At 53.2% G+C, this 9,670-nt stretch overlaps 1 protein-coding gene across 4 annotated transcripts in view; it reads left to right on the top strand.

The window, feature by feature from the left end:
• The first annotated feature begins 2,270 nt into the window (after nucleotides 1-2,270).
• The window catches only part of STK24 (serine/threonine kinase 24), a 42,782-nt gene continuing 35,382 nt past the window's right edge, over nucleotides 2,271-9,670 (top strand). For 2 of the 4 annotated variants that reach the window (XM_060191780.1, XM_060191781.1), the window contains exon 1: nucleotides 3,475-3,537. In XM_060191780.1, coding sequence (XP_060047763.1) covers nucleotides 3,490-3,537 — 48 coding nt within the window. In that variant the 5' untranslated portion in view covers nucleotides 3,475-3,489. Of the gene's footprint in view, nucleotides 2,466-2,875; nucleotides 3,090-3,474; nucleotides 3,538-9,670 lie in introns of those variants that run through there. The other 2 variants (XM_060191782.1, XM_060191784.1) reach the window with 2 other exon arrangements.

The raw sequence follows: 9,670 nt of genomic DNA, 5'->3' as shown, positions 1-9,670 counted from the left end.
CATTATGAATCCACTGCTCCTAACAACCATTCCCCCCCCCCTTTATTTGATAGGACAGAGAGAAATTGAGAATAGATGGGGAGATAGAAAAGAAGAGAGATAGATACCTGCAGTACTTGCTTTAGCGCTTGTCAAGTCTCTTCCCTGCAGGTGGGGAGTGGGGGGTTGAACCTGCGTTCTTACGCATGGTAAATTGTGCATTTAACCCGGTGTGTCATTGCCCGGCCCCCATTAAAAAATCACTTTTAACTCAAGGGATTACTACTGTTAAATCTTGGTGAATATACTTGCAGGTTCTTGTCTGTTTATTCACTACCATCCATATTTTTAGTATTTTATTCTTTATTTATTTTGCAGTGCTAGGTCCTTGCACATGGGCACTTACACTGCTCCTCAAGCTGACTTCTTCATTCTTGTTATTTCAGAGAGAGAAAGACAGAGACAGAGAAAGAAGAAAAGCCACCACAGCTGGGCTATACACTCACCCTACCAAATAAGCTGTCTTCTGGCCCCGACATACACACATAACATGACATACACAAACATACATTCACAGACATCACTTATGCCTAAAGACACAAAGTAGCTTGAGATGAGACTGTCAGCTTTGTTTGATACCGACTTCTCCCCAACAATATATAGTAAAAATATCTCATGATATCAAATATTGAAATGCATCATAATTTCTAATGACTACGTAGTGCTCGCTGGGCGAATATACTGTCATTTAACTTGGCAATCTGTTAAGACTTTCACTCTGTTCCCATAATTACAAACAATTGTTACACTGAATCTTTTTGGATCCATGCTCTGGCATTTCTCCGTTATCTTCTCAGCATGTATGGCTGTGAGTGCACTGAGGAAGGGGGAGAGATCCCAGAGCCCACTGTGCCATTTTATGCAGTTTCTGGGCTAGAACCCAGAGCCTCACAGGAGCAAGCTGGGTGCTCTGCTGCCCAGTCTTTTTCCAGCCAGTGGACTATTTATTTATTTATTTATTTATTTATTTATTTATTTCTTTCTTAGATAGAGACAGAGAGAAATTGACGAGGAAGGGACAGAGACATCTGCAGCACTGCTTCACCACTTGGAAAGCTGCCCCCTGCGGTAGGGCCCAGATCCTTGCACACGGTAACGTGGGCAGCCCATCCCGCCTCCAGGAGGCTCTTTTAAGACACCTGCTCTCCACCGTCTGGCTCCGTCTGGCTCGTCATCTCTTCAATGCACTCAATTTTAACAGATGCACAGAATCTCCATCAAACAATAAGCTTCCAGGTACCAGGCCTCCCGCTGGCCTTGGCTTTGCAGTGGCCACTTTCTTTAGCCCTGAATTTGGAGTAGCAGGACGTCACAGCCAATGGAAGCAGGGTCCCTGAAGATATTTGAGGATATGCTGGAGGGGTCTGTGGGGGTGGGGAGGGAGCCCCAACCCAGCATCAGAGCACCAAGGTCCATCTGTCTTCCCATGAAACTTAAAAAAGTTTTCTCTGATGGCCTAACTCTTAGGGAGTGGTAGGTTGCTTATTTTGGGGTGTCCAGACGAGAGGGGGAGGAGCGCATACGAGAGGACCTTTTAGCGCCTGTCATTTTGCCATGGTAAACAGAAATCTCTGGAAACAGGACTGACTGTTTCCCCATGTGGCTGGCAGAGGTGACTAGAAGGAGGAGGAGATGGGGAGGCAGGGAGGGCCCCAGGGGGTTAGCCCTGGCACGCGTGCAGGGGTGAGTCTGAACTTGGGGTCCCTTCGCTGCCTGGTCTCTGTCCCTGTCTCTGTCCCGGGAGACAGTGCCCACCTCCATCCTGAGCGCAGAGCAGTAGGGCTCAGGGCCCCTGGCACTGCAGGGTGCAGGGCGTGTATTTTGCAGCCAAACCTCCCGGGGTGAGCCCTTCTGGCTCCTCTGGTTGTCCCCCTCCACCCCCCCCATCCCGACCCGCGCACCGCCCGGGGGGGGGGGGGGCTTGGCTGCACAATGCAACCCCCCTGCACCCCAGAAGCCCCGCCCTGGGAGTGCAGAACCGGGCCCAGGCTGCAGCCCACCTGCCCCCGCAGGCCAGCTGGAGAGGGCTGGCCCGGCTCGCAGACTGTGCACCGCCGCTCGGGCTCCGGAGCGCGGCCTAGGCCGGGCGGCTGCGGCGGCTCCCGGAAGCGCGCGCGGGGCGGGGTCCCCGGCCGGGCCGCGGGGGCGGGCGCGGGGCGCGGGGCGGGGCGGGGCGCTGGGCCGGGCGCTGCTGCTGGCTCGCGGGCTGGGCGGCCCACTGGCGCGCGCCCCTCGGTGCAGGCCCCGCCGCTCCCTGCAGGCCCCGCGCCCGCGCCCGCGCCCGTGCCCGCCGCCCGCCGCCCGCCGCCCGCCGCGCATGGGGACGCGGCCCGCGCGCCTCTGAGCGCCCGCGGCCGAGGGCAGCGCTGGGCCCGGCCGCCGCCATGGCGCACTCCCCGGTGCAGCCGGGCCTGCCGGGCATGCAGGTAGGCTGGGCGGAAACGCGGCCCCGAGCCCTTCCGGGGTCCGAGCGGGGGCGCCCCGAGCTAGGGCGGGGGCCGGGGGGTTGCGGGCCTCCGAGCCGCCCCCCGAGAGGCCTCCGGGCGGCCGGGTGCGCAGACGCCCTTGGAGGCCCCGGAGTGCGGACGGGCGGGCGGGCGGGCGAGGGGCGCACGCCCTCCCCGGGGTCCCCCCTCCAGCGGCGGGCGCGGAAGTTCACGCACCAAAGGGGACCCCCCAGGTGCACCCCGACGTGCCCCGGGGCCCGGGGAGACCCGCCGGGATGCAGGGCCGCCCCCCTCGGTGCGCGGCTGCTGGGGGCCCCGCCGGCCGGCGCGCACCGGCTGCTCAGCTCTGGTCACCCCCGGGGGACCCCGGGCCACACCGGGTTGGACCCGCTGGAGACCCCGCTCCTCGGACGCCCCGCGACCTCAGGGCGTAGACTTTGTTAAGGGGACGGGGGCGGGTGGGGGGAAGTGGAGTTGGGAATTGGAAATGTACGGATTGAACTGTGTCAAAGTTTCTCGCCCTGGGGGACTAGGCTTCTCGGCGTCTTCCCCCCGCTTCTTTCCTGCCTCCGCAAAATGAAACCACCAGTCCTTGCCCATTTGGTAAATGGTTGGGACAGAAGGAGTTCTGGTCTGAAAGGTCTCTTCTCCCCATATAGAGCGAACGTAAGAGCATTTAGAAAAAAAAAAAATGCAAGAATCCAACTGGATTGGCTACTTTGCAGACATGCCCGGACTGATTATTATTATTATTATTATTATTACTTATTATTTTTACTGTTTTCTGGCTTTGGAGAACTGGGAAGTAGGGTGCTGGGAACTGGCTCCCTAAGGGATTGGAATCTTTTTATTTTTAAACCCTCGGAAGAAAGCTAGATTTTTCTCATTCAGGTTTGAAAAATCTCAAAGGAAGAAAAAAAAACCCTAAAGTTATGAGAAATTTAGCTTTTTAAAAATTATTTGACTTATAGAAACTGATTAAGGGATAGCTGTTGACATTAAAATGGAGGCGTGTTCTGAGAGAAGCCCGCCCCTGCTCGAAAGGCCCCACGTTGGTACAACTTGCGTGTCTCTGAAGCTGCTGTTGCCGCGGGCTCGCTGGGAATCAGATGTGGGTTCCTGGCATTTCCTGGAGCTCCTGCCTTGCTGTTGCTTCTCTGCATTTAGAGACAGGAAGGCTGGGGGTGGGGGAGAGGTGGAGAACCGGGTGAAACATTATTTCTGACCAGTGGAGCAGGTCGCGTTTCTCTTTTATCCTGAGAAGCCAGACTCCTGTGTTCATCTGGTTGTGTGACTGCTCTGGGCTGTGCTGGGGGCCGTGATTCGGGCCTTGTTGGGATGGAAATGGAAGAGGCGGCAGTAAGCTCAGGTGCTGTCTATCGGTCCTGCACATTGAGTGGAATTACGTTGTCCTTTTTTCTCCTCTGGAAGCAGGGGAGCCAGGAATTTATTTTTTATTTTTTATTTTACTTTATTTTTTACCAGAGCTCTGGCAAAAACCTTTGGACCCTTAGGCGTGAAAGTCTTTTTGCGTCACCATTCTGCTGTCTCCCCAACCCCAGGAGTCTTAAATCTTGGGAAGAGAAGGTCAGTTTCCTCCCAAGAACTTCGCCTCCCCCCGGGTTAGAGTTCATTTTCTAGCTCGATTACAAGGGAGCTGTTTTTATTTGGTCTCCTCACCCTGAAATCGGATGATACATTTTTTAAATCACTGTATTTTGTTTATTTGGGGTGGTTCTGGTTGGAAGGTGACTTCTGGCACTGTCCTTGCAGCCAGAAGGAGGATGACTGGTTTTAGTGCAAGAACATTCCTCCCTCCTCAAAAAAAAAAAAAAAAGAGAGAGAGAGAAGGGAAACAACAGGCAGGCTTATTTTGCGCTTCAAGTTAGCAGCTGCTGCCGCCCGCCCGCCGGGCAGACTCTGCTCCGGGCTTGCTGGGGATTAGATGTAAAGCCACACCTACCTGTCACTCTGCTTTGGGATGGACACCTGAGCCAAGCGCTAACCCTACCGGTGCCAGCCGGTGCCAGCCTGACTGGTCACACCTGCCTCCCGCCCCGGGCTTGTGAGCAGTCCTGGCCCAGGTGGCATTTTGCTAACAATACCACTTTGGAGGGTACCTCTTGGCTGCTGGCTGGGCCTACCCAAAGCTGTGTGCCATTTTCTAGATGGGAAAGCCGCCTGAGACGAGTTGGACTGAGCAGGGAGGCAGTGTTAGGGGGTAGGTAGGTAGGGTTTTTTTGTGTTTTTTTTTTTAGTATTTATTTATTTATTCCCTTTTGTTACCCTTGTTTTCTTCTTGTAGTTATTGTTGTCGTCATTGTTGGATAGGACAGAGAAATGGAGAGAGGAGGGGAAGACACCTGCAGACCTGCTTCACCACCTGTGAAGCGACTCCCCTGCGGGTGGGGAGCCGGGGCTTGAACCGAGATCCTTAACGCCACCGTGCGCTTAGCCGGCTGTGCTACCGCCGGACTCCCAGGGGGTAGGTAGGTTTGTGAGTTCAAACCACAGCTGTCTTGCCTTCAAGACCAGACACCCTCCCCAGGCCTGGTGCTGCCGGGCTCTTCACTCTAGTCAACGGAACAGGTGACTGCTGTCCGTCTTGACTGCTGTCTGTCTCGGCTTTGCTGGACTGGAGATGGGGGAGAGCTCTGTTTCGTCCGTCAGCACCGATTCCGGAATGCTCAGGGCTAGGCGAAGGTGATGGTTTTCTTGTTGTTGCCGGGGCTGGAACCCAGGGCCTCAGCCACATGAGACATGCTGACTCCTGCTGAACCACATTCCAGGTCCCTGAGACGTCGTCGTCGTGGTGAATGTGTCATGAAGGTCACCAGGCCCTTTCTCCCCTCCCCTTCCATGTCAGCGAGGGGGGACTCCAGGAATGAAAGCAGCTCTGTGCAGGTTGGTGTGTGGCTGCAAGAACTTCATGTCTTCCATTAGGCGTTTATTTCTCTCAGTTTATTTTGTAAAATTATTACTGTTATTTTTATAGAGACAGAGAAATTGAGAGCAGAGGGGGAGGGAAACACCTGCAGACCTGCTACACTGCCAGTGAAGCCCCCCCACCTCCACCCCGGCAGGTGGGGATCAGGGGCTTGAACCTGGGTCCTTGTGTTTGGTAACGTGGGTGCTCGCACGCAACTGGGAGCACCATCGCCTGGCCCTTTCTCAGTTTAGTTCAGGTTGAAAAGAAAAGCAAGGTGGTCCGGGAGGTGGCGCAGTGGTAAAGCTTTGGACTCTCAAGCATGCGGTCCTGAGTTCGATCCCCGGCAGCACATGTGCCAGAGCGATGCTTGGTTCTTTCTCTCTCCCCCTATCTTTCTCAATAAATAAATAGAATCTTTAAAAAAAAAAAAAGAAAAGCAAGTCCGAGTTGCTGGAACATTGTGAATATATATATATATTTTATGCCTGAGGCTCTGAGGGCTCAGGTTCAATCCTCAGCACCACCACAGGCCAGAGCTGAGCGGTGCTATGGTATTGCTCGCTCATGTGCATGCGCACTCTCTCTCTCATTAAAATAAAGTAAGTAAAAATTAAAAATAGAATAAGGGAGTTGGGCTGTAACGCAGCAGGTTAAGCGCAGGTGGCACAAAGCGCAAGGACCAGCATAAGGATCCCAGTTCGAGTCTCCGGCTCCCCACCTGCAGGGGAGTCGCTTCACAGGCGGTGAAGCAGGTCTGCAGGTATCTGTCTTTCTCTCCATTTCTCCTCTCTCCATTTCTCTGTCCTATCCAACAACGATGACATCAATAACAATAATAACTACAACAATAAAAAAAACAAGGGCAACAAAAGGGAATAAATAAATAAATATTTAAAAAATAATGAAAAATAGAATAAAATTTATGCAGTTATTGAAAAAGTATTGGATGCTTATAAATTTCAGTCACAGAATTTCCACCAGGGGCTGGATGGTGGCATACCTGGTAGAGTGCACACATCACTGGGCCTGAGGACCCGGGCTCAAGCCCCCACCCCCCCACCTGCAAGGGGGAACCTTCCTGAGTATTTAGAGTTGAACAGTGGAACCATGCAACCCTGGTGGCAAAGAAAGCCAAACAAAAACCGACATTGCCTTCCTCCCCCGTCATGCTTTCCCCTCCTCTGCACTCCAGCTCGTGTGGGAAAGGTTTTTCCTGTCACAACCCTGTCCCCCCTACACCCCCCAACACGCCCGCCTAGGTGACTGCTCTGCTGGTGTTTGCCGTGTTTGCCTGAGTGGCACATTTTCCTAAAAGAGCCACTGTGACACCCGGTGGCTGCCACAGCTGAGTGACCTGCCCGAGGGGTGTGGCAGGCCCTCGTGGGCTGAGCCCTGGAAACCCCGTCCTGTCTGTCTCCAGTGTGGTCAGGCAGGGCAGGTGGTGTCCTTTCCCCTCTCTCCCCTGCCGCCTCTCTGCCTGCTGAGATGGACCCTACCTCTGTGTCAGCAACTGGCTGCTTGGGACCTGTTGCCAGGGGCTTCTCTCAGTGCCTTGCTGCTGGCAGAGGTCCTGGGTTCAGGTCTCCCCTCATCCCCCTCAGTTGACTTCCATCTGTGCCTCAGAGCCTGTTTGTGAGATCTCAGGTCCCACAGCTCCTTGAGGGGTTCAGATGACAGAGAGCAGGTGAATGGGATGGGGCCCCTCCTGCTGGAGGGGCTGTGTGCCAACACCCCCCCCCCCAGCTCCGTGGTGGACCACCTGCCAGAGTGCACACGTCACCAAGTGCAAGGACTCGGGTTCAAGCCCTGACTCCCCACCTGCTGGGGGGAGTGAGGGTGATGAGGCAGGTCTGTCTGCAGGTGTCTCTTTTTCTCCCTCTCTTATCTGCCTCTCCCCTCTCAATTTCCCTCTGTCCTGTCAAACAAAACAGAAAAGGACAAAAAGGAAAAAATGGCCACAGAGAGCAGTGGATTCATTGTGCTGTCACTGAGCCCCTGCAGTAACCCTAGTGGTGATTAAAAGATCTTTAAAAAGTCCTTCATTGCTCTTCCCTGTTCTACTGCTCTAAGCTAGAGGACTGAAAACACAGAAACGTTTTCTTAGGTTACTGTTAGTTACCTAAGTGCTTTTTGTTTTTAATTTTTAGGTTTATTTATTATGAGAATAAGGGTGTGTGAGAGAGACCTGAATACTGCTCAGCTCTGACATGTGGTAGTGGCAGGAATTGAACCTGGGACCTGGGAGCCTCAGGCATGCAAGTTGGAGCTCTAACAGGCTGAACCAGTCCTCCTCTGCTCTCTTGTTTGGACAGGGAGAGAGGTAAGAGAGGACACACCCCCTGCAGCACTGCTCCACTTCTTGGGAAGCTTCCCCCTTGCAGGTGGGGACGGGGGGCTTGAACCTGCATCCCTGTGCATGGTAACATGCACTTTCTCAGGTGTGCCACCACCACTCAGGCCCTGTTTTATTTATTTATTTAAAATATGTATTTTAATGAAAGGGAGCCAGAGAGAGAGAGAGAGGGAGAGACTAGACCCCTGCTCAGCTGTGACTTATGGCAGTGTTGAGGATTGAACCTGGGACCTCAGAGCCTCAGGCATGAAAGTGTCTTGCAGAACCATTATGCTGTCTCCCTGCCTTTTTTTTTTTTTTTTTGCCACCAGGGTTATTGCTGGGGCTCAGTGTCTGCACTACGAATCTACTGCTCCTGGAGACCATTTTTCAATTTTTTTTTTGGACAGGACAGAGAGAAATTGAGAGAGGAAGGGAAGATAGAGAGGGGGAGGGAAAGACACCTGTAGACCTGCTTCATTCACCACTTGTGAAGCAACCCCCCTGCAGGTGGGGAGATGGGGGCTCGAACTGGGTTCCTTGTGCTTTGTACTATGTGTGCTTAGCCCAGTGTGCCACTGCCTGGCCCCCCTGCCTTATTTTTCTAAGTGTCCATTCAACTGCTTCATGTTTATGCTTTTCTACACAGGACTTGCCTGCTAGAGGTCCCAGGTTCAGTTACTGCTGTCACAAACAGCCAGAGCTGAGCAGTATGGGGTGAATGAAAAAGAAGAAATGAATGAACAAATAAACAGAAGAATGTTTTGCATGAGAGAGAGAGGGGGGATGTGTGTGTGTTTGGTGTAGGGAAAGGCTTGTCAGAAGATGAAAGAGAGAGAGAGAGGGGAAGAAAACATTAAACTGGGAGGCTTCCAGGCCATTTTGGTGGGAAGCCCAGATCTGGGAACATTTTTGATAGTGTTTCACACAGAGCCAAGTGACCTTCCAGAAGAAATAGGTCATGGTAGGGCATCCTAGGTTGTCCCTGTAGATCGCAGCTGGGGCCAGGCCCCTCTCCCAGCTCCACTCTGCCTGGGGCCCAGGCTTCTCGGGCTGAGGCTTCTCAGGTGCTGGCTGTTTTGGCTGTCCATGGTTTGCAGGTGTTGGGTTCAGGCCAGGGTGCTGGATGTGAGCGAGAGGACTCCTGGAGGGCACTGTGCTTGTTGGGAGCCATTTCTCTTGAGCTTGTTATTGAGCCCCTAGCCTCACACTGTCTCCTTTGGAGACACTGCCACTGTCTTGGGTGCTTTCTCCCAGTGATTCAGCCTGGTCTGCCTGCAGCCCTACCTGCAGGAAAAGGACCGGACTGCACCCAGCCCACCCTCCTGGGCTCTCGTTCAGGCTCTGACTCCGAGTTGGTGACAATCAGTGCAGGAAACAGAAACTACCGCTAGTCCTCCTCTGTCTCCCATGTCCTCACTGCACCCCCCCAGCCCAGGGGGGCCAGTCATTTCTCATCCATCTTGTATCTGCAGAGCCAGAGGTTTATTTAAAACTCCTAGTGCTCAAGGTTTTGGGGTGGGGAGAAATGCTACAAAAACATGACTGTTACAACTTGAGAGTGGGGAGAAATGCTACAAAAACATGACTGTTACAACTTGAGAGTCTGGAGTTTCTTAGTCCTAAAGGCCTTCTGGTTTCCAGAGTATAAGATTAGGGCCGACTAACCAGAACTGGAGTTCTGCTCGCTACAAAGTATATATGTCCCAAGTTGTGAATTACAGAGGCCACTCTGCTCCATGATGCTTTCTGGAGGGTTCTCCTCCGGCCAGCCAAGGAACCTTATCTCTCCAGCCCTCGCGGTATTTGAATAAACTTGTGGGAATGGGTCATGGTTTCTATTAATGCAAAACCATCATGGATGTTTATCTTCTTTTATGAGTTTTCCTGTTATTTAAGAAATAAAGCACAGGTTCTAAGATT

Source organism: Erinaceus europaeus, chromosome 5 (assembly GCF_950295315.1).
Source record: "Erinaceus europaeus chromosome 5, mEriEur2.1, whole genome shotgun sequence".
Lineage (NCBI taxonomy): Eukaryota > Metazoa > Chordata > Mammalia > Eulipotyphla > Erinaceidae > Erinaceus > Erinaceus europaeus.
This window is presented reverse-complemented; position numbering and strand designations above follow the sequence as displayed.